At 47.7% G+C, this 24,498-nt stretch overlaps 1 protein-coding gene across 1 annotated transcript in view; it reads left to right on the top strand.

Annotated features, from left to right (window-relative positions):
- LOC147630174 (nonsense-mediated mRNA decay factor SMG7-like) overlaps nucleotides 1–22,098 on the top strand; it is a 30,799-nt gene extending 8,701 nt beyond the window's left edge. Inside the window, exons 2-8 of the mRNA XM_086811817.1 lie at nucleotides 7,875–7,951; nucleotides 8,068–8,661; nucleotides 8,783–8,905; nucleotides 9,008–9,228; nucleotides 19,050–21,258; nucleotides 21,337–21,587; nucleotides 21,840–22,098. Of these exons, the coding sequence (XP_086667943.1) occupies nucleotides 7,875–7,951; nucleotides 8,068–8,661; nucleotides 8,783–8,905; nucleotides 9,008–9,228; nucleotides 19,050–21,162 (3,128 nt within the window). The 3' untranslated portion in view covers nucleotides 21,163–21,258; nucleotides 21,337–21,587; nucleotides 21,840–22,098. The remainder of the gene's footprint in view (nucleotides 1–7,874; nucleotides 7,952–8,067; nucleotides 8,662–8,782; nucleotides 8,906–9,007; nucleotides 9,229–19,049; nucleotides 21,259–21,336; nucleotides 21,588–21,839) is intronic.
- The last annotated feature ends 2,400 nt before the right edge of the window (nucleotides 22,099–24,498 follow it).

The raw sequence follows: 24,498 nt of genomic DNA, 5'->3' as shown, positions 1-24,498 counted from the left end.
TTCAGACAACTCGCCTTCGTATGGCCCTTCTGACCGCAAGAGGAACACTTGCCCTCCCTAATGTTCTGGAGGGTTTCGTGATGCTTCTAATCCTTCTTCGGATTGGGTTTAGCCGAAGACTGGGTTTGGTTCCTTGGCGACTTCTCAAACTAACCTTTCGTTTTTGCTTGGAAGCTTGCTCAGAGGTTTTTGTGGCTGGACTCTTTGAGGTTTCCGAGAGACGTTCTTTTGCATCTGGCTGCCCATCGTCTCTTCATAAATCCTAGCATACCGGATGGCATCCTCCAGTGTTGTGCTATGATTGTTTTTTACCTCTAGCTTGTGTTCCCGCGCCAACCACGGAAAGAAAACCCACCCAATGTTGTGGCATCTATGTGCGCCGCTTGGGACTGCAACTCTTTGAGTCTCTGTAAGTACGTATTGAAAAATGTGTTCTTCATGTATAAGTCTGTAAAGTTGGCCACAATATCAAAGTCATCCTCCACGTGGAGGAATTCATCGTGGAACATTGTCTCGAACCCGAGTGTACTCGGTTTATTCCCTGAGTTTTTTTTTTTTCCGAGAAAAGATCCTTTCATTAGTTATGTAAAAAACGCCCGTAGGGCTACAAAAGAGATCTCTCCTGCTCCTAACAGAGAGAAGAGCAGTGAATACATCATGGCAGCCCGGGAGACTCTCCCTAGGTGTTGCAAAATACAAGCATCAGTCTAAAGAACTGAGCGGCTAAATCATACAATAGGGGGGGGGAAGAGCCAAACAGGTGGCCTGTAGTGCCAACGGGGGGATCCCGTGTGTAGGGTGTAGAACGGGCCGCAGCGCCAAGTGGTGTGAAAGGCCTGGCGCCGTAAGATCGCCTCATCCGAGTCTCCCCGGATGCGGTCGTACTGTCCTCGCAGGGTGTGGATCAACTCCTGCCAAATCCCCCGAACAGTCTCTGCTGGTGGCTCTAATCTCCCCTCAAAGGCCGTAAAGCACCGGGCCCTCCAGGTGAACCAGATGGTGAGGCTGCTGAGGAGCTCCCATCGTAAATCCCTCTCCTGTGTCCAGCTGGCGGACGAGAAATCCGGTGCCGGAACCAGGTGAGGCTGGCCCCTAATAAATCTGATGGCCTGACTGCCCTGCTCCATCTCATAGCCCATAGCAGGCCCTGACGAAGTCGACCAAGCAGCGGCACCCCACGTAAACATACCCTCTGGAGAGAGGGGGGCCAGAATACGCAGCATCCGCAGCCAAATCTGCTGTGCCTGAGGGCAGTCCCAAAGGCAATGTCTCTGTGTCTCCATAGGGTGGCCGCATCGGACGCAGGCCGCCGGAAGACCGCTGTAAACAAGCCAAGTGCCAACTGCTGAGCCCCTGTGGGCGACCAGCCACTGAAAAGCCGAGATCCTGCGGGCTTGTCGACTAGCCCAGAGCCGAGCCCAGAAATCCTCCAGGAACTCCTGTGATAGTCCCTGCAATCGCCAATGCCCCGCTGCCGCTGGAGAAACCGTCCTCCTCGCCGTCAAAATATGTCGTCCCAGCCGAACAGTATACTGGAAAAAGGTGATCTCTGTGGCCTCAAGGGATGCATAAGGATCATGCCACTCGTACTCCCCGGGGTCCCACTGTAGCCGGGCCAAGGGGCGCGCTGCATATGCCCATATGCGCCAATCCGGGAGCACGTCATCAGGGTCGGGGTCAATATGCCACTTCCGAGAAGCGGCAGCCACTACCCGAATCCTCTGAAAGGTGCACTCTGCAACCAAAGGCGACTCCACCTCCACTCTCTGGAGTCTGCCCTCATCCTGAATCTCATAATAGAGGCATCTGCCATCCTCAGTGCTAGCTCTGACAGCAATCAGGATCTCCAACTGTGTAAAGGCTCCCATCCACCGTGGGGCCACTGGCTCGAGAGGTGTGAACCACTCCTCTGTAAGTGCCTCCTGAATATCATCCCTCATAATCAACCCCCCTCTGAAGTGACTCAGCCTCTCCACCTGGGTCTCCTCTGGTAGACTGCAGAAAGCCTGCCAGTCTCCAAAACTACGAGCTGGGCCTGCCGCTAAAGGTCCCCAGGCTAGACGAGGCCGAGAACCCAGCATATGACCCTGCTCTGTACGAACCGCTGGGCTCCAGATGAGCGGCTGCCTGGCCCGCTCCTCAACACAAGAAGGAGGCCGCTGAGAGAGCCCCGGTCTCAGCAGCTCCCAAGCTCTCAGGATACTCAAAGCAAATCTGTCCTCCCATCCTCTACTGAGGCCTGTCCTCCTCATCTCTATGAAGATCCAGCGAATCTCTGGTGCCCAAGTACCCCCTGCAGGAGGCGCCCGGGCCTGCAGTCGCTGCAAGAGGAGCTCTTTCCAAGGCTCAGCGCCTGGAAGCAACCCCCGAACAATAAGCTTCCCCAATAGGGCTCTACTCTGATCGACTGGATCTATAATGCCCAAACCGCCCTGAGCCAGCGGAAGTGTAATAACTGCCCATGCAACCTTTGCCCGAGCTGGCTGACCGTCCCGCCCAGACCACAGAAAGTTCCTGATCAGCCTCTGTACCTGGCTGATGCAAGAGCTCGAGAAAATCCAGCAAGACGTAATGTACCACATAGTCGCTAACAGCACCTGATTTGCCACCACCACCCTCCCAGCCAAGGATAGTCGAGCTGTACTCCAATACAATAGCTTCTTCCGAATGCTCAGAAGAAGCGGGGCAATCTGCTGCTCAGGTGACAAATCTAGGCCAATCTGGCATCCCAAATACCGCACTGCTGTGCCTGGAGGAATCCATCTAAAACCGGGGTTCGGGCTCCATGCCGGAGTGGGAGCACTACTGATCCAAAAGGCCACTGTCTTGCGCCAATTGATCAATGCTCCCGAAGCTGCACTAAAAACCTGGAGCGACTGCTCTGCCCGAATAAGATTGGCCTCTTGGCCATGCAAAAATAAGCCCGTGTCGTCTGCAAACTCAGCATCAAGCAAATCCTCCCCCCGGACTGGGAGCTGGAGTCCTCTCAAACCAACCTCCTCTGCCGTCAAATACATACTCATAGCCTCCGCAAAGAAGAGAAAAAGGAAAGGGGCGAGAGGACACCCCTGACGGACTGATCTGGTCAGCTCAAAACTCGGCCCCCGACCTCCTGCAATCAGCACCTGGCTGCGAGCTGTGGAATACAAAGCTGCCACCCCTCTGATCCATCCTGGCTCAAAGCCCAGGCGTAGCATAGTGCCCTCTAAGAATCCCCAATCAACTCTATCGTATGCCTTCTCAAAATCGAGAAGCATCACGACCAAGTCCTCGCCAAGAAACCTAGCTCGGGCCGTCGCCTCCCAGAAAGTAAAGATGTTGTCAAGGATACTGCGCTCCTTGACAAATCCTGTCTGAGTAGCATGAATCAACTCCCCCAGGAAGGGCTGGATCCTCAAACTCAAGGCCTTTGCTAAGACCTTGTAGACAGTATTGAGGATCGTAATAGGCCTCCAATGCCGAATGTCATCCGATACTCCCTCCCCCTTGGGGATAAGATAGATCAAGCCCTCTGAAAAGCTCTGCGGCATCACCCCAGTGTCCAAAACATGCTGAAAGCCCCTGCGGAGGCCTGGCCCCAAAAGGTCCCAATAGCGCATAAAAAAGGCCGACGTCAGTCCGTCCTCCCCTGGGCAACTATGTCGCGGCAGGACCCTCAAGGCCTCGGCAAGCTCAATCTCTGACAGAGGCGCACCTAGAACTGTGCGCATATGGTCTGTGACCCTCCTCTGCACATGGGCCCACACAGTCTGTCTGCACACATCTCGATCCTCAGTGGCAGGCTCCGCTGAAAGCAGGTCACTATAAAAAGCAGTGGCAATGGCTCTGATCTCCCCGAGCTCAGTAGCTATCGATCCATCCGGTCTACCAAGCTGGCGAACTCCTGCTCGCGCATGACGGGGTCCAGTGATCTCAAAAAACTCCCCAGTCACTCTATCACCAAGCTGCGTCCACTGAGAGGCCTGACGACGATAGTAAAACTCATGTCTCTGCTCCTCTACCTCTCTAACCTCCTGGCGTGCCTGGCTCAGCTGGGACGCCACCCACTCACATGCAGGCTGCTGCTCCTGAAGGCGCTGTAGCGAAGCAAGGCTGCGTCTCAGCCGTTGCTCCCGCTCGCGAATCTCTCCCAGTCGTGTCAAAGCTGCAGCATGTAGAAAAGAGCTAAGATCAATGAGTCCCTGGGCACACTGGCCCGCTGCATCCTGGTCAGAGCACTGACTATCATGCCAGATCCTCTCAATGTCCTCAGCGAGACTGGGATCTGCAAGTACCCTCTCTGGGATCCTCAACTGCAAGCTGGGCTCCCGTGTCCCCTCCTCCAATGTCAGTATAACTGGCGCATGATCTGAAAATGAGGTGCCAGCAAGAATGCCGACGGAGCCCCCTCGCTCCCCTAACCAATCGCCCACATAAAAGCGATCAATCCGAGATAGATTAGTCCCTCCCTGCCGGCGATCCGACCGAGAGAAACTAAGACTGTCCTGAGACCGGGAGAAAGCCCCATGCTGCCATGCATCAGTGATCCTCAGTGACATGCAAAACCGGTCCCAAGTTGCAAGCTCCGTGCCATGCACTGTAACATGACTGCCTCCCACCCTATCTGCCGGGTCCTCGAGCATGTTGAAGTCTCCCCCAACACACCAATGTGCGGCCTCTGGCAATGCATCTGTAACCTGAGTCCAAAACTCTGCTCTGGCACTAGCATGATTGGGCGCATAGATGTTGAGCACACCCAATAGCTCATCATGCATCCTCAGAATGACATACTGTGCTCTACCAGGCACAATGATCCCTCGATCCACAATGGCCTGCCGCCATACATCTGCAATAACCATGCATACTCCTCCCTGTCCACCCAAAGGACCAAACCCTGCAGACCAAAAAGTGTCCCATCTACCAGGCATCACCGAACCATATCTCCGGATCCTGCTCTCACCCAAGTGGTGCTCCTGCATCATCAAAATGTCAATGCTGCCACCAACCAGGCATCTCTGAAGCTCCTGCCTCAAGCAACCTCGATAGCGTATAAAGTGTGCTCCGCCAAGGCCCTGCACATTCCATGAGATGATCCTCATGGATGCCCTGCTGAGGTGGATGCTGTCTCAGCCATACGGCGGGCCTTCGCAAGCGGCTTGGATGGAGAGTAGTCCCCATCCGAACGGCTGCGAATCTGCCCACCCGGTGTACTGCAAGAATCCCGGATCAGGCGCCAGTGGCTGTGGCCCATGGCGACTGCCTCCTGCTCTGACAGAGAAACCTCGTGTATACTCACATATCCAGGGTCGCGCGCCAAGTCTGCCACTATGCGCACGACCAAATGCCGAATCCCTGAGGTATCCACACTCCCGGGATCCAAGAAAAAATGAGCCAACTCCCAAAGTCGGCCTATCACATCAGTCACCTCCAGATCGCTCATGTGGTGAGAAAACTCAACTGCTTGAGTCTTCAAAGTGCTGAGAGCGAGCTCTAGAGTCCACTCCCGATCACAAGGTCCACATAGAGGGAACGAGAAGGCCACCGCTGAGTCTAGTGCCTCCTCCCCGCGGGCCGGAGGTATCACTACATGAACTCGAATGGGTGCTGGCTCATGGGGGCCCTCTGCTCCAAAAAGCCGTGTAAAGGTATAATCAAATCCTCCGAGCGCTGTCTAATGCCAAGGCGACTCAGCCGACTGCGGATAGATGAAATCCGTGAGGCCCTAATCGGCATAGGTCTCCTCTGTGATGCTCGAGCGAGGTCAGTGCTCAGCGCTCTCCGGACTGCAGGTGAGCGCCAGGGAACTGCCAGGGTCTCCCGGGAAGGTGAGGCGGGAGGAGGGGGAGGCGAGGGAGGTGGAGAGGGAGCCGCTGCCGAAACCGGAGCGGAGGCGGGAGGAGGCGAAGGTGGAGACGAGGCGGTGGGAGGGGACGGGGGTGGGGGGGGTGAAGAAGGGGGAGCTGGCATCTCCTGGTCCTCAGTCGCTGCAGGGGTCTCCTCCTGAAGGGGAGCAAAGCTGTTCCTCATGGGAACCCAGTGAGGCTGAGACTGTGGCTGCTGCTGCAGCGGTCTCTGGGCGTGCTGCTGTGGCTGTCTCCCTCGGCGGCGCCCCTGTCCAGGCTGCCACTCCGAGGTCTCTGTGGCCTGAGCAGGTGTCCCGGAGGCAGCCTGCCGAGCCGAATCTGTGGGCGGGCCAACAGTAGCCTGCTGCTGTGGTGGTGAGGGTCGGGGTCTCCTGCGAGGGCAGGCCTTGGCCAGATGACCGACCTGCCTGCAAATGAAGCCCTGGTTCGGGAGCCCCGAGAACTCCACTCTCTGATCTATCCACCCCCCCCCTATCCTAGGTAGCTGAATGACCTTAGGAAGGGAGGAGATGTCAGATACCAACACTCTGACCGAAGGTAGCCCAGCTGCTCTGGCCACCACTGAAGCTGCTGAGGGGCCCGTCTCAAGAACCGAGCCCACCAATGCTCCGAGCCTGGAGAGGAGCGGAAGATACTCCCGGCGGAGACCAGGGAAACAAACTGTAATATGGAAGAGGCGCTCTCCCTGCTCCGCCGCAGCTGGGTCAAATCCATGCTGCCAAGGCCTGAAGAAAGCCCGAGCACCCCTGATGTCCAGAGGACTCATGGCAAGGACCTTGGCAACGCTCTGGGCGGCCTCGAACTCGATCTGATAATGTCCCCGGCCCAAGAGCTGTACATCCAGGATCTTGCCCACATCTGCTAGAAGGCGGGCCTGAAGAAGATCCCTGATCTCCCCTCTGCTGGGGCGAGTGCCGACTATACGGCAGATGGTGGAATGAGCCTGGAGGCGTTCCACCTCTGCGGTGAGGCTCGCTTCCTCTTCCGGCGAAAGAGAAAGCCTGATGGGGATGTCCTCGGGGGCGGGCGAGGGGGCTGCGGATGAGTCCCTCTGAGGCGAGGCGGGAGGAGTCTCCATCAGAGTCTGAAGCTCAGGCGAAGGCGAGGCGAAAACGGGAAACCTGCAAGAAACGGGCTGCACACGAAGAGGCGGAAGACCGGAAGAAGAGGAAAAAAAAACAGAAACCCCCCTGGGGGTGAAGAAAGGCACGAAAGAGCAGGGAGGGGGCGAACAAACTCCAAGGAGAAGCCCGGGGGGGGGGGGCGGCAGCAACAAGAAGGGGGGGGGGGCGGGGCACTGCTGAGAGGAGGCGGGCGCGAGCAGGCGGAGAGGGGGGGGACGAATCAGGCGAAAGAGGGGAGGGAGGGCGAATAGGCGAAGAGGGAGGGGGGGGGGGTGAGTCGGCGCGAAGAGGCTAGGAGGGGGGGGAATGAGATGGCGAGAAAGGGGGAGGCGCAGCAGCAGCGAGGAGGGGGGGCGCAAGCAGGCAGGACCGCGAGAAGGGGGGGGGGCGCAACAGCGAGTAGAAGGGGGGGAGCAAGAAGCGAAGGCGGCGGTGATGGGCGAGCAGCGGGAGCTTCAGCGAGCGATCGTTTATTCCCTGAGTTCTCTTCACCATGTCAGGGCTTTCCCCTTCAGGAGACCCCTAGCCATCTTAAGGCCAAAGAAGTTGGAGAGAAAGGAAATAATGTTCCATTATTGTCTACAAAAGTCCCAAGGGTCAATGAGACCAAAAGTGTTACAATGTGTTCATGTTGTGACGGAATCATGGAAAAAACATTAAAAAGAAAACCCAAACAGAGCTAAAAGAAAAAACAGCCCTGTAAGTGCTAGTGGCACAATGATACAATGTGTGTGTGTGTGTGTGTGTGTGTGTGTGTGTGTGTGTGTGAGAGAGAGAGAGAGAGAGAGAGAGAGAGAGCATATTGTTGCTACTATACAAGGAAAATATACTGATTACTTTTTGGCTAGCTTGTCCCTTCATTGGTAAACCCATTGAGCCTGAAGACCTTTTTTGACTTGTTTTATAGGTATGGTCTATAACAAATGGATGATGAAGCAGTCAAGTCAAAATTCCTCTTCTTCTTCCTCTGAAGAGTTAGTGCAGGTTTGCAGTAGTTCTTGTCAATGTTCAGTCCATGTTCTGCTGAAGTGAAGATTGATAGGAAATGCAATCTCTATTGTTTTTTCCTATGTTTATAGGGTTTCCTTTTTCTAATACAGGCTAAAGAGTTGGAAACGAAGTTTTTGGCATCCCTCTCGGCAAGGGGAGCTCTTGATCCTTATGTGCGCAACCTTTGCAATAACATACGGGTCCTCTATGAAAGCATTATTCTGGCAGACCATGCCTTTGCTGAAGCTCATAATGTGGAACAATCTCTTTGGCACCTACACTACAGGCAGATTGAGGATTTTAGACATCGTGTCAGCTCTGTAAAGGGCTGGTCTGTAGCAAGATCATCTCTTTCTAAGGAAAGATGGACTGATCTATTGCAGAAGGAACCAGTACTAGCAGGGTTCAAAAGCTTTCTTGTAGAAGCATCAGGCTTTTACCATGAGTTGATACCAAAGCTTAGGGCCCAGTGTGGGCTTTCCCCTGATTTATTTGATGGTGTGCACTATCATGAAAGCAAGTTTGTGGAATTGAAGAGATGCCAGCAGTCTTGTTACAGGTGTTTGGTTAACCTTGGGGATTATGCTCGTTACAAGGAGTTCTATGTTGGGAATGACCCGGCCAACTATGACTTCTCCATTGCAGCTGATTTCTATCGTAAGGCAATCGCACACTGGCCAGTGGATGGCCAACCTCACAATCAGGTGAATATATCTGCATCAAAAGTCAGAGTGGAAAAACTGAGTTGAGTCTTTTGAGTTGTTAAAATATGACAAACTTAAGGATACCATACTCTTCTTTTCTGGCTTCTATCTATTTTTGCAGTTGGCAGTCCTTGCAGTATATGTTGGGGATGAACTACTTGCAGTATACCACTACTTTCGGAGCTTGGCAGTTGAGAAGCCCTTCCCAACAACACGAGAAAATCTAACAATTCTATTCGATAAGGTGCTCTGTTTGGATTCCAATCACTACAAAAGACTGAAGTAATTGGTTGCATAAGAGTCGTGTACTGAGAGAATTGCTAACATTGTTTCTGGCCTTCTACAGAACAGGGTAAAGTATGAACAGCTTCCTGCTGCTGCTGTGGACACGGTCTTGCCTTTATCAAAGCGTACACTAAGGAAAGCCTCCGAAGGAGTCAAAGCCAGCCGATATAGAACTCCAAAACCAGCTAAGAGGGGAGTTACTCAAAAACTTCCGGGTGAACTTATCAATTGCTTCTTCGTGCGATTTGTGCGCTTGAATGGACTACTTTTCACAAAGACAAGGTTAGTGGCAATCATGTAACAGTTATTCTGAACTTAAAAATGAAAAGATGAAAAAGTGGTCTAACTTGTTGAGTAGCGGCTAAAGACTAAATTGTTATGGGGAAACATCTGTTTCAATTTTAAGCTTTTTCAACAACACGTTTAATTTCGTAAGGAAACAGATGCACACACCTCAATGCTCACAAAACTAGAGCTTTCCACGAACTTGAGTCGGCACAATAAAGTGAAGGGAGAACAAAATAATTATAGAGCTGAAAACCGATAGTTATGAGTTCTGTGCACCAGCTTAGACGGTTGGAGTGAAGATGAAGGGGTCTGGCCTTGTGCCTTGTGGACCTCAATTGTCGAGATGTTGGGGGACTTTGATAGGTTGGCTGGTAGGTTTGAGCAATGCCTAACCAATGATCTTTTAGCACCAAGCCCTTGTATGTTTAAGAAACTTTTAAGTGTAGAACAAACTTTGGCCAAATTATCTATTTTTGCGTGTAAGCATTTTCGTGTATTACACTATTAATTGCATATTTATAATGCTTTTGGTCTTTCGCATTAAATGGGATTAGTGATGTTCTAAGCCTAAATATGCTATTCTAGTTTCTTTTACAACGGATTTTGCTATAGCACCTTCAACTTATGTGTAAATGCTCCAAAAGGGTTTGAGCACAATGTTTTGACACATACAAACTATTAATACTATTAAACAAGATGAAATGGCACAAAACCAAACAAGATAGCAATGCTGAAATTTAAATGACATTACAATAGGGCCAATCCCCCTTGTAATATGATTGTATTACCAAGGATTCCTCACTCTTCCGAGCCATTTGATGTTGCCACTTATCAGTAGGCTGTGGGATGCCTTATGTATCTATGCACTACTTGTCTTGATATTCAGGATGCCGTGTCATAATTGAGCAGATTTATGCATTACCCTAGCACTAGGCAATGGGAAGTAGGGAAGCGTGGCACTCAGGACTTTGCATTGTTTTATGGCAATGCGTCTTCTTTATGCTTGACCGTCTACACTGACAGTGATTGGGCAAGATGTTATGACGCTAGGGTGTCAACTAGTGGTAACTGTTTCCTTCTTGGAAGTTCATGCATTTCATGGCTTGGAAGGAAGCAGCTAACAAACAGTGGCCACTTCTAGTTGTGAGGCTGAGTATAGGGCAACATTCATAGCTACTGTGGAGTGGTATGGCTTCACCGTCTACTGGCAGATCTTGGTATTAGACAGCCTTCTTCTACCACCATTTTCACTGATAGCCATAGTGCATTCAAAGTGGTGCGGAATCTGGTTTTTCATGCGTGGACAAAGCGCATTGAGGTGCATTATCATTATGTTAGGGAAAGGCTCCATGCGGGGGAGAGAGCCTTGACTTATGTGCCTACACAAGCCAATGTGGTAGATGGGTTTGCCAAGTCCCTTTCTAGGGAGAAGTTTGAAGCTTTTCACAAAGCTTTAGGCTTACTACCATTTTCAAGGTGATCTGTCACACACCCTGCACATTCACACCATTCACTTCAGGGGGGTTTCTTAAGCCTTTGGCCTTCGGGAAGTCCTGGTGTGAACAGTCTTACACATGGGCACTTTTTACCTTGTGCTGGCAGGGGTTTTTCCCATGTGAACACACTCGTGTGTTGGGATTTTTAGCCTTGAGACTAGTGTACTTTAATACACTCACTTGTACTCACTACTATTATCTTATTAGGTGAGTTTTCCAACACACCCCTTGCTTGCTCTCTATGTTCTTTGTGTGTGTCTGTGTGCACAGGTGGAGGGCCCCCTACCCAACAATGAGTGGGTAGATCACGTTAGTTTCAGCTTTTTGTAATGGAACAACTTAGAGGTCGACTTTCAGCCCACGCTTCAAGCATGCAGGATTTTTTGAGTATGTACCCAGAGAAAGCAAGCTTACACCCAAAGTAACAAGGCGCCCAGCTCTCAGCTTTCTTTTCCCCCAGCCGACTGGCTACCTAGGCCCCTCCAATGCCTTGATGAAGCCCTTATGGGCTGGCAGTGCTTATGCTAATGCAATTTAATGAATCCCTAATGCTAAGGCTGATTGCTACATGCTTAACTAATGAATTCTCCAAGTGGGTTAAGAGGATGGACTCCGGACTGACCTCTATGACTCAGAGACTGACATACGTAGCTCGTGCCTGAGTGTCTCTGGGCTGAGGGTTCACAATGGGGTCATGGCGTACGGCAAATATTCGTAGAAAAGCTATTATTTTGTACAAATATTTGCATTGATGATCATGCCAGTGTGTCACTGTGTACTCCACTGTAGGGTGCACGTGACATCCCTCCTGGTTAACTTGGTGGTAGGTTTAGGGCGTTGAGGTTTATCGTGGTAACACAACAAGGCGTTATTTATACCTTTATGTGGTGAGATCTTTGGCATCCAATTCACAGAGTAGAGAGAGAGAGGAGAGAAGAGAAGTGAAGTAGACAACACACAATTGGGTCCCAATTACCCACTGAAGGGCCTCCCGTGTAAGCAGGTATTTGCTTATATTAATTCTTTGGAGAATGCTGTATAATGCTTGAGAACAAGCGATATGACTGTCTAACGCAAGGACGAGGAAGACCATACATCGGCTGAGTATCCACCAATCCAAGGTATGCAAGTCTAGATAGCTATAGTACTGCACGTATGCTGGCTGAATGCTGAAGAGGAGCTTTGGAGATTTGCCTTGGAAGACTAATGCTTGAACTGCTCAAGACTTCTGCTGAATGGTACAAAAAGTGGCTTAAATGCTTGTACATGCTTCAGGCCTTGGTCAGCCCCATAGGGGTGACTCCTGGTTCCTTCTACATATCTTCTATTGAGGAGTAGACTTTAGATGAATGAATGATGACTTGATGAATAATTGAATGAATGACTTTATGCTTTTATATATGCTTGGGATGCAGTCGGCCAGTAGCATAGTAGTGCTGTCGGCTTGTTGCATGGACAAAACCTTGGAACAATACTGATTAAATGTTGCGCTTGTGTCTTTTGGTCCTGCCCAGACCTATTGCCCACTCTATAGCTCTTGGCTTCTTGCTGTAGAGGGTCCTGCTGCCAGCCGACAGGCCCCCTATACCTTCCCATGATGCTGCTGATGTTGAAGTTGATGATGATGAAGATAACGATTGATCATGCCTTTTGCTAGGTCTTTGGAACTGATTTGAGAGCTTAATGATGTACTGGTTCTATGTACATGCCTCTTTGCAGACCACTCCATTTGCTACTGTACCGCTTTCTTTTGCTGGAACTGTGCACGTCCTTGAGACTAATGCTTAGTGCCTGAGCTTGAATGCTCTGATACCAATGTTGCATGCAATAGGAAGCCTTGTTGTCCTAATCCACAACCCGAAGCGGATTAAGAACAAGATGTTGATTAAACATGATTAAGATAGAGGAGAGAGAGATTTGGTGTTAGGGCTTGCTTGTATTTTTATATGGTTCAAAAAGGTAGCTTAAATGCTTGTACATGCTTTATGTTGGGTAGGAGGGCAGCTAGCTTGCGCGCGCACGCGCACACACACACACACACACACACACACACACAAACAACCTCAAGCACAGAGAAAACATGAGAGTGCTGGAAAAGATGTACTTAATAATGATAAGATGAAAGTACAAGTGAGTACATATAGTAGCCTATGGCAAAGTGCCCAACACACATAAGTGTGTTCACACGGGGAAAAAACTTGTGTCCAGTCACAGGGAAAAAATGTTAGCAGTCAGCTCCTGTCTGTATATTTACACCAGGGCCTGTGTTGTGGGTGTGCCCGCCCGATTTAGGTGTTTTCTCATTTTTCCCCACTTTCCATATTTTTTTCCTATTTTTTCTAGGTGTGGGAGGCTGTCCTGTGGCTGTTGGCTGATCCAGATGATGGCTGACTGTCCCTGCTGCTCCCCTACTTTCCTTGTGTGCTGGCCGACTGGAGTTGCAGCAGGTCGTGGACCTTTTTGAGTGCTGTGGGCTGCTTTTCTACTGGCCGACTGGTCATTAGGGGCCATATAAAATGACCCCTTGGTCCCCCACACATTGTATTCTTATCTTGGGATTTTCTCTTGTGTATATAGCAGAGTTACACGCCTCTCTCTCTCTCCCTCGCTATTGCTGTGTTTTTCTGCAGCGCACTTGCTCTTGTGTTTTCAGATCTTGTCTTGCATATTCTGACATGGTATCAGAGCTCTAGGCTCTTGGAAGATCTTGGGAATTGTGTGAGCAAGAGGGGGGCTGTTTTGTTGCTGATTTTTAGCCATGGCATGAGCGTGCACGTGACATTCCCTTTTGGTAAACTTGATGACGGGGCAGACTCTCTGTCATCCTTCCTCCCTGGATTGCTACTAATTCTGAATTGCTATTGATTTTGACCTTCTACTTTACTGACTTTGACTTTAAATTTTAATTGATATTCAGATTGTTCATGTAGACTTTTAGCCATGGCATGAGCGTGCACATGACATTCCCTTTTGCTAAACTTGATGACGGGGCAGACACTCTGTCATCCTTCCTCCCTGGATTGCTACTAATTCTGAACTGCTATTGATTTTGACCTTGTACTTTACTGACTTTGACTTTAAATTTTAATTGATATTTTTGCCTGAACACCATTACTCCTGATCTCCACTTCCAAGTCTTGCTGAAGGACTCAACATTTGTTCCATTGTTGCTCCCATGCCCGCTTTCCCTTACCCTTAACACAACGGTGGGTCACCTGCCGGAATTGATCATGCCTGTTGCTAGGTCTTTGGAACTGATTTGAGAGCTTAATGATGTACTAGTTCTATGTACATACCCTCAAGGAATGTTTTCTTTGACTTCGCCTGTTTGCAGACCACTCCATTTGCTAATGTACCGCTTTCTTTTGCTGGAATTGTGCACGTCCTTTAGACTAATGCTTAGTGGCTGAGCTTGAATGCTCTGATACCAATGTTGCATGCAATAGGAAGCCTTGTTGTCCTAATCCACAACCCGAAGCCGATTAAGAACAAGATGTTGATTAAACAGGATTAAGATAGAGGAGAGAGAGATTTGGTGTTAGGGTTTTCTTGTATTTTTATATGGTTCAAAAAGGTAGCTTAAATGCTTGTACATACTTTATGTTGGGTAGGAGGGCAGCTAGCCTGCACACACACACACACACACATCCTCAAGCACAGAGAAAACATGAGAGTGCTGGAAAAGATGTACTCAAAAATGATAAAATGAAAGTACAAGTGAGTGTATATAGTAGCCTATGGCAAAGTGCCCAACACACATAAGTGTGTTCACACGGGGAAAAAACTTGTGTCCAGTCACAGGGAAAAAATGTTAGGAGTCATCTCCTGTCTGTATATTTACACTAGGGCCTCTGTTGTGGGTGTGCCCGCCCGATTTAGGTGTTTTCTCATTTTTTCCCACTTTCCATATTTTTTTCCTATTTTTTCTAGGTGTGGGAGGTTGTCCTGTGGCTGTTGGCTGATCCAGATGACGGCTGACTGTCCCTGCTGCTCCCCTACTTTTCCTGTGTGCTGACCGACTGGAGTTGCAGCAGGTCGTGGACCTTTTTGAGTGCTGTGGGCTGCTTTTCTACTGGCCGACTGGTCATCGGGGGCCATATAAAATGGCCCCTTGGCCCCCCACACATTGTATTCTGATCTTGGGATTTTCTCTTGTGTATATAGCAGAGTTACACGCCTCTCTCTCTCTCTCCTTCGCTATTGCTGTGTTTTTCTACTGCGCACTTGCTCTTGTGTTTTCAGATCTTGTCTTCATCTTCGCTGGATATTCTGACATGGTATCAGAGCTCTAGGCTCTTGGAAGATCTTGGGAATTGTGTGAGCAAGAGAGGGGCTGTTTTGTTGCTGATTGGAGGACTGTTTTGGGCCGTACGGGAAGAGAAGAAGCAAGAGGAAGGCGGGCTGATTTGCTGGACAGCCACTTGCAGGTTTAGTTCTTCATTTTTCCCACCCACCCACCCTTTTCAGTTTCACCCCCGCAATGGCAGATTTACTTGAGATGGCTGAGAAGCACTTGAAGATCCCGACACTCCCCACGTTCCCAGTGGACCGTCAGTTGGACGGGAACAACTATGGCATATGGAAGGTAATGATGGAATCTGTTTTGGAGTCTTACGACCTTGTTGATTTCATTGTTGTTGGGGTTCCACGGCCAGAGTTAGAGGAAGGGGAGTTACTCTCTATTCGGAAGGAACGTGAGGCATAGGCACAGTTATGGACAGCATGATAGAGAAGCTGAGGGATTTGGAGCCAGATGAGGACATGTATGAGGAGATCCGTGCCCTATGTGTGCGTAGGTGGAACTCCTACCCCTCTCCTTTGCATGCAGCAGCCTATGTGGTGGACCCTGAGTTTTAGGGTAAAGGGCAAGAAAGTGACGTAGAGGTGAGCAAGCTATGGAGACTTGTCTTGACTCGACTTGTGCTTGACCCAAATGTTAGGCGGAAGATCCGTGACCAGTTGTCCAGGTATAGGAGCTTTCAGGGCTCTTATGGGGAGACATGGATACACAGGATGATTGCTTCAATGTTGGGGTTGCTTTGTGGTGGGAAGATTTTGTTTTGGATGGACGTGAGCTTCAGCATCTAGCCATCTGCATTCTCAGCCAGGCAGTGAGTTCCTCTTGCCTAGAGCAACGCCCTGCACTCCCTGTGTATATAGCAGTGCCGCCCGCCACCCAGCCTTCCAAAAGCAAGGGAAAGAGAGATATTCAGCTGCGCCTGTATGTACTGCAGCGCAGCCTGCCAGCCAGCCTCTTCCAAAAGCAAGCGTGAGAGAGAGATTCAGCTGTGCTTGTGTTTGTTCCAGCGCAGCCCGCCAGCCAGTCTCTTTCCAAAAGCAAGGAGAGAGAGAGTTTCAGTTGGCGCCTGTGTGTGTACTGTAGCGCAGCCCACTAGCCAGCCTTCCCTCCCAAAAAGCGAGAGAGAGAGAGAGAGAGAGAGAGAGAGAGAGAGAGAGAGAGAGAGAAAGGGTGCTGACCCAACTCTCTCCAAAAAAAATGTAGGCCCCCCAAAATAGCCTAGGGGCCACGATGCTCCAAAAAAGGGAAGGTTTATAAAGGTTATAAACCCTTTTTTTAAAAATAAAGGTTATAAACCTTTGTTCCCTTTTGTCCCCTCCACACATGGGGTTGTCCACACATGGGGTTATAAACCTTAGTTCCCTTTTGTCCCCAAGTATGAACCTTAAACATATATCTTGCTCACCGACCACCATGCTCACACTTATGTTGCACAAATTCACAGGGTCGTGACACCTGCTGCCAGCCAACAGGACATTGGCTGCGAGCCGATAGGCCTCCTATACCTTTCCATGATGCTGCTAATGATGAAGTTGATGATGATGAAGATAACGATGCTGTAGAATCGTAGATAATGATGACGATGATGGTACTATCGCTACTACTGATGATGCTCTCACTTGCTGACTTAACTGATGATTAGTCAAGGATTCAGACTGCTCATGCAGATGTTTAGCCATGGTATGGGCATGCACGTGACATTCCCTTCTACTAAACTTGATGACGGGGTAGACACTCTGCCATCCTTCCTCCCTGGACTGCTATTGATTTAGAATTGCCACTGATTTTGACCTTCTACTTTATTGACTTTGACTTTAACTGATATTTTTGTCTGAACACCTTTACTCCTGATCTCCACTTCCAAGTCTTGGTGAAGAACTCAACATTTGTTCCATTGCTGTCCCCATGCTTGCTTTCCCTTACTTTTAACAGAGTGGTGGGTCACCTGCCGGAACTGATAATGCTTGTTGCTAGGCCTTTGGAACTGATATGAGAGCTTAATAATGATGTACTGGTTATGCATACATACCCTCAGGGAATGCTTCCTCTGGCTTCGCATGTTTTTACAAACCACTCCATTTGCTATCTTGTTGTGTCCTTTTGCTGGACATGTGTACCTCCTTGGGACTAATGATTAGCGGTTGAGCCGGAATGCTCTGATACCAATGTTGCATGCAATAGGAAGCCTTGCTTTATTGATCCACAGCCCTAGGCTTGATTAAGAACAAGATGTTGATTAAACATGATTAAGATAGAGGAGAGATCTGATGAGATCTGGAACTGTTGAGATGTGACAATGACCAAGTTGCAGTGCCAATCCCTCACCATCCTCCTCATGTGACATGGCAGCCTCAGCCATCGTAGTTAGGGGGTGTTTGAAACGGGTTTCCTAAAAGTTTCAAATGCGTTTCAAACAGGTTTTGTAAAATCAGCCCAAAGTTTCCTACCTACAGGTTTTTGCATGTACAAAATTTCAAATATATATTGTATAAAATATGTAAAAATATCACTAAAAGCATAGAATACATGGAAACATCAATTTGAAGCCTGTAGTTTGTGAATCACAAATAACAAAAACCATATAATCATCCATCATCAATGTCAAATGATCATGATTCAAAGACCATGGTCCACTGTTACCAATCATCCATCATTCCATGCCACAAAAAAAAAAAACATGGCACAGATTTGGACGTGAGATTTGGGGGGGGGGGGGAATGTCAAAAATTTTGCTTGAAAAAATTTCGGAAACCTTTCCACGTTTCTTTCCTTGTAAGAAACGCATTTCCTAACTACTATGGCCTCTGCCCCGATCGCATCAGCGAATCTTTGGAGATTCCTCACATCTTTTGACAAGTATGATGCTATGTCATCGGTAAACACTCAGTCAAGTAGCTTCTCCTGTGAGTGGGTAGGTAGGCGCAGCCCTTGTAAAAAGGTCTTGTGGGCAGAGAGGAAACTGCTCATGGCCTCGGCTACCATCAAGAAAAGGAAAGGCTTGAGATGGTCACCCTGTCGGACCATGTGAGTAAGGGGGAATCTGTCACTTTGGGCCCCCTTGATGAGCACCTGATTGTGAGAGGCAGAATAAAAGTCCGGAAAGCTGCACTTGTACTTTGGCCATGCTGCTCAAGGGTTGCTACCATACACACACTGTGCTTTACTTCGTAGGTTCCGTCATGTAAGATCTCTGGGTGCCTACCTCTTGCCTGCCACCGTCGGAACCTTGACATCTACAATACTATGTGCATGATGGAGATTGAAGGCAGGATCCTATGCTTTATGGATTCGAGCTAGTGCACATTATTGAAATAGCACTAAGGGACAATTAGACAAGCAGGAGGAATCACATCAGCTATCACATCCCTAGTCTTGTTTTAGGGGATGGCACCACATAGGCTTAGCCTTTAGGTGAGGTCATATTGTCCAATTTGTGAGCCCTGATACCAGGGGAGAAAGAGGCTCTATGAGAGTATTTATTGAAAAAGCACGAAGGGAGATTGCAGGGTGCACCACCCTTAGCCTTCCTATGAGAGTGTGGGGCCAGGAACATATGGAGCAAGTGGGCAGACGACTTCTAGAAGAGCAGCTAACACGGTGACCAAATTGGTCCAGTATCAGCAATTTCCCAGCGGACAAACACTCCAATCAGGCCACCCAAAGGTGGTCCAGCCCACGATTGAGCCAGGCATAGTGAGACAACATAACACAGTTTGGACACATCTTCATGAAAAATAGATCCTTTCTTTGAGCAGAAAGACAAGTGCAATTGTCAGGGCACAGGTCTCCAGAAGCTTGAACAGCAACAATCAACACAGACTAATCCGGATCTTTCTACTGCAGGAGATTCCTCCCTGACTCTTTTTTGAGTCATACATTTGCGACTGGAGGGTCAGTATATTCATGGGTGGACTGTGTGCGTGTGCTATATGATAAGCTTTTTATATTAGCTTGTGATAATAATGTCATTTATATACATAGTTTGTTTGTTAACATATCTTTATATGGTTTTTTGACAGCTTGGAAAAATACGAAGAAGTATTTTCTGGGGTACTTCATGATTTGGAACAGCTACTTGAACTTGATGACAAAAATTTGGAGCTGGTGTTAGGCTCTGGTAGTTGTATTGGAATGGGGCCTGAAATCCATGGAGCTTTTGGAGCCCTAAAACTCGTCTCCATTCTCATCTGCACAGTGGAGAACGTAAAATGGGGATCAAGATATACAGAGGCTTCACAACAAGATGTTCTCTTTCAGTATGCATTCACAGCCTTTTTGGGAATTGTGGGCCAACTTATGCAACGTTGTGCAGAGGCAAATGATGCTTCTAGTAGTTCTCTCCTGCCGGCAATACTAGTTTCTTTGGAATGGCTAGCTTGTAAACCTGACATGGTGCAAGGGATTGAGGCAGGAGAGGAGCAGTCAAATTTGCTGTCTTTTGTTTGGAAACAGTGTGTGACACTTTTGAACAGGTTTTGTGATGACAAGAATGCCATGGATGATAGTTTGGAAGAATCTTCCCTAGAGGATTCCAAAGTTGGTGTTGCACTTTGGGAAGACTTTGAGCTTCAAGGGTTTTCTCCATTAGCTACTGCACATGTTGCTCTTTTGTATGCTGAAAGATCTAATGGTAAAGGTACAGAGATCAAAAAAGATAAGCACATTCGCTTACATAGGCTTCTGGCGACAGGAAAAGGAATCGTCAGTATGGTGGAGGGGAGTGGGACGGGTATGTCGTTTAATGAAGATCTGGGGAAATTCCATCTTCCAGGAGAGATGCTTAAGAAGAAACCCTATAATGAGTCTTATGGCATTGAAGAAAATGAGATATTCAGACCAGTTGATGGGAGTTTGAAAACTGTGGCTACAAAATCCAAAGAGAAAGAACCTGTAATTGAATCCTTATGTAATAAGCAGGCATGTGATGATGATGATGAAGAGTTGATAGTGTTCCGACCTGTTCTGAAAGAACAACCCATAATGGCAGCACCTAGTGGATGCAGCACCTCTGTCGTAGAGCCTCTGAGGGATTCTGCATCTTCCTTTTGGAAGGGGGGATTTTCAAATGGACTCAGCATGACAGGTGTAGTTATTTCATCTGTTCCAGAGATCAGTAAATCATCATCAGCAATGAAACCCTCGTGTATGTCGAATGCAATACCCTTGTTTGTTGGCACTTCTCTACCTGGAGTAGAATCCTGCTCTGCAGATAGTACAAATTTAGCTGCCATAAGCACTCAGTTAAAGGATCTTGACCCCAAAGCTAATTCAGCCAACCACAACCCGGCTAGTAGGCCATCTTTTGCACAGCATTGGCTGGACCAGACAAGGATGCCTTCTATGCAGTTTGTAAATGGTATTGAATCAAGCTCATCACCGGTCTTCAAAAAAGCAGCGAACTCTTTAGGAGTGATTGGACAGCCTAAGCAGCTTCAGACTTGTGTGCTGGAAACAATTGATGATTTCACGAGTGATGGTTTAGATGGATCATATAAGCTTGCTTATGAGAATTTTAATGGTACAAGTCAATATGGTGCGCTGCCTTTTACTACTATGCCTAACTCTTCTTCACGAAGACAACCAACACCACCTTTTATGGAGAAGCTCAACGAAGAGGTCCAAAGAAAAATCTATGCAGGTACAGCCTCCAAGTTAGTAGAATCAGCTGCTACTAGAAGTTCAATCCCTACGAAAAAGCCTTCATCTCTTACTTGTGCAGTCATGTGTCCGCCTCCGGGTTTTGGTCCTCGGCCAATGAAAACCTTAACAAACAAATTAGTGCTTGGAGAGAACAAAGTGAACAATCAACAAATAGGGAATGAGCAGCCAAAATTGGATGATTATTGCTGGTTAGATGACTACAAAGCTTCTACTCCCACACCGAACTATGAGGAAAAGCACAAAATTTCGACAAATGGCAGCTCTACTTATAGTCTTTGGTCTTGTGATAACAACAAAACGGTTGAGTCTGGAGGTGGAACATTGTCGCGTCTACCTTCGATGCAACTGGCTCATCAGGAAGAGAAGTGGAATCCAGCAGCGCAGCGCTTACAGAAGGCAGATGACAAAGAAACCTGGTCTTTGTTTGGACCAACAGCTCCGTTTCATTGGACCTCGACTATCTTTTCTTAAGTGGGCAAGGTGATGTTCTTCATATCTGCTACACCAGCATCTTGAGCTTCAGCAGTGATCCTTCAATGTCAGATGCAGACCATTTATCAGCTCTAGGTATGCTTGTACTTTTGTCTTTCTTTCGTATGTTTCCTACCATGTTGTGACTGAAATCAATTGCTACTGATATGGCAGTGACTTTTGGAGACCATGTGCACCGTGAGTTTGATTAGCAGGGCTGAAAAGGCAAATCAAGAAAATCAAGGGCTATTTTTGGGAGCTTAAAGGCAAGATCATCTAGTTTCTCTTGCCTTGACTTTTGTGTGGAACATTGAGGTTTGCGTTCAGGAACAAACATAATATAAGACCCAATCACATGCTGCTATTAGAAAAGCTCTTGCAGAAGCAGCGACTGGGCGGCGAAGGCTTCAAAATCTAGTGCAATGGTGAGCACAGAATATACTGTATTTGGAGTTTTTTGACATTTTTGGTCAGTTGGAATGGGATTGTCCGATGTAAGCTGTTCCGGAGTTTACTGTTTTTGAGGTCAAGTTAGAACTTTGAATCAGCTGTTTTATGGTGATTCGGCACACGAGTTCAGCAAATGGATGTCTACGGTCCCTTATCTTCTCTCTTCATTTTTGAAAAAAACTTTCAGATTGTGTATAACGCTGATGAGTTTTTCCGCACGTTTGCAGGTCAGTTAAGGGGGTGCAGTGTCTAAGCCTTAAGGCAACGTCCTCAATCATACAAGCTGTATTACTGGCAAGCTGGTTTGGAAAAAAGTTACAAGAACTTTGTTCGATTCAACATTGACTTAGCTAAGCTGATGCTTCAAGCTTTTCCTGTTTTGTAAACTCTAGAAAGAGACTTGAAAACTGTATTTTTTCTTGTAATAACTGAATATTTTGCTATAATGTGTTACTTTGAGGAGTCCAGATTATGGTGTGAGGCCTATACTGTTGTCTAGTTCAATGGCCAACCTATATGAACGTTACTTAACTTGGGGATGAAGACTAGACATAGCCTTGACAATATTAGTGCCTTTCTGTGTTGCTACAGAAACTACTAATTTTGTCATTAAGGTTGCTGTGAGTTTCGTCTCATTCTCAAATAGCCGTGGCTTCAAAGCCGACTTGTGGAGGGTTAGGCGGGGTACTCTTTTACAGTCCCTGTTGGTGGTAGATGCCATGGAGACCATACAAAAATCTCTTGGCTTGTTACATCCTTGGCTTTGCCAGGACCCTTGCCCATGTGGCTGCAAGTATCTGTATGAATTGCACAGCTTAACCACGAGGCTGCCTTCCCTTGCTCATCAATGGTCTGACTTTCTCACTGGATGTCTCCCGAACATACATTAGATGGAATGAGATTTTCTCACTGGACATCTCCCGAACATACATTACTTTCTCAGTGGATGTCTCCCGAACATACATTAGAAGATGGAATGAAATTTTTCACTTGAAAGAATCTGGATGGACTAAGGATTGCCGTGACAACTTTGAAGCTTTGATGGTTGAATTGACTGGTGATCTACAAGAATTAATCCTCCAAGTGACAGGGATGCTAGATATGCAGTGAGGGAGAGTAGAGGAAGAATCAAATGACATTTGAAGACTTAGCTCATTTGGAACTGTCTGTAGACTCCGAAGAAAAGCGAGAATTCTTGTACACTTCAGGCCATATGGATTTCTTTGAGGATGAAATGAGAAAGTCAAAATAACTGTTTCTAAAAGAGGGTTTGCCAATTTAAAAAGATAGGCTACTGGGAAGATTATTACGAAGAAGAGGTAGAAACTCTCGTCTACTTAAACCAACTATGAGGTCTCAGACGTGTCTGTTGACCTACTGTATTTGGAGTTGTGTATGGACTCCAAAGAAGAGCATTAACTTTTCTATGGTGTGGCAGTTGAGGCCATATGGAGTTCTTTAAGGATGGATTAAGAGAGAAAATAAGAATCGTAGTAGTTCAAAATAATGAAGGTTATTGGGAGGGTTCTTAGGAAGAGGAGAGAACCTGTCTGACCTACTCGAACACCTAATCAAAGCATCTCCTACAGCTTTGAGTGTGTAACAAAAGGCACATAGAATTACATATTATTGGCCATCCTTTGTGCCTTTTTCTTTTTTCGGTTGAGCCTAGAATAATTTGACTAATATTTGTGTGCGTGTGTGTGTGTGTGTGTGTGTGTGTGTGAGAGAGAGAGAGAGAGAGAGAGAGAGAGAGAGAGGGTGCTCATCCAAAAAAAACCTCGCTGGGTCTCTATCCCTATCAAGTTTTAACTATCTATCCCTATCAAGTTTTAACTAGTGTCCCTATGAACACCATTGATGATATGGTTATCTTGAAATGATGCCTCAAAGTTTCAATCTGGAATTTCCAGAATCCAATCTTCACTCGCATGATATCTAGACCAATCTGTAGTATTGCACTTGGGATGGTTCAATCGTTTCTATGGCAATGGGCCCTTGGCATCGAGAGTATTCATGTATGTGTCCATGATCTCCTCATACCCACAATGGCAAGCACTTTAATAAGAACCAAGCGTAAGATCTCTTTTCCATCCTTTTAATGCTGACTCTCACAGTTCAAATTTACGATTATGTATTTATGACCAATGACATATGAATACCCTCTTCCCTTACAAACTTCCAAGAAAAGCCTTAATTTGTTTACAACAGAAGCTGATAACGTATAAAAAAATACAAAAGCTGTAGGATGATAGTAGATATCATCATATTGCATAAGATCCATAAACAAAGAAAAAGCTTTAAGTGAGCGATTGTGTAGGCAAGTTCTTTTTTTTTCCGGGAAATAGATCTTTCTGTTGGTTAAAAGAAAAACCAGCCAACAGGCTGAAATACATGCTCACAACCTCCAAAGGATCCAAAGGAGGAAAAGACAATGGTGAGGGCAGTCCCCTCCTTGACTGGCTACTCTATGAGCGAACTACCTCATACAAGGAGGAGGGTGGTGGGGCAAACCGGTGGCCTATAGTGCTAGGTAGGGTCATCGGCACTATCCAAGATGAAGGGGCAATGCTGTCAGGTGAAAAGGAGGGCCTCTTGATGTCTTCGCATGCGTCCCCCCACTGACTGTTGAGGGTATGAATGATATCTATCCATATGGCGTGGATGGACTTTGTTGGATGGTGAGGGATCCCTCAATGGCCTCACTGCACCGTGTCGCCAGCTGTGCCATGCGGGAGACAATGTTGCTAATGATCTCCCACCGTCGACAAGTGTCGCGGGGATCAAGCTACTATTGGAAAATTGGGGGTGGGTGGTCGTGAGGGCTTGATCATCATTTGTCTCCTCATGGTGGATGATGGGTCCCGACTCCGTCACCCGGACAAC

The sequence above is a fragment of the Cibotium barometz genome, chromosome 17, assembly GCF_041138505.1.
Source record: "Cibotium barometz isolate CiBa-2024 chromosome 17, ASM4113850v1, whole genome shotgun sequence".
Lineage (NCBI taxonomy): Eukaryota > Viridiplantae > Streptophyta > Polypodiopsida > Cyatheales > Cibotiaceae > Cibotium > Cibotium barometz.
This window is presented reverse-complemented; position numbering and strand designations above follow the sequence as displayed.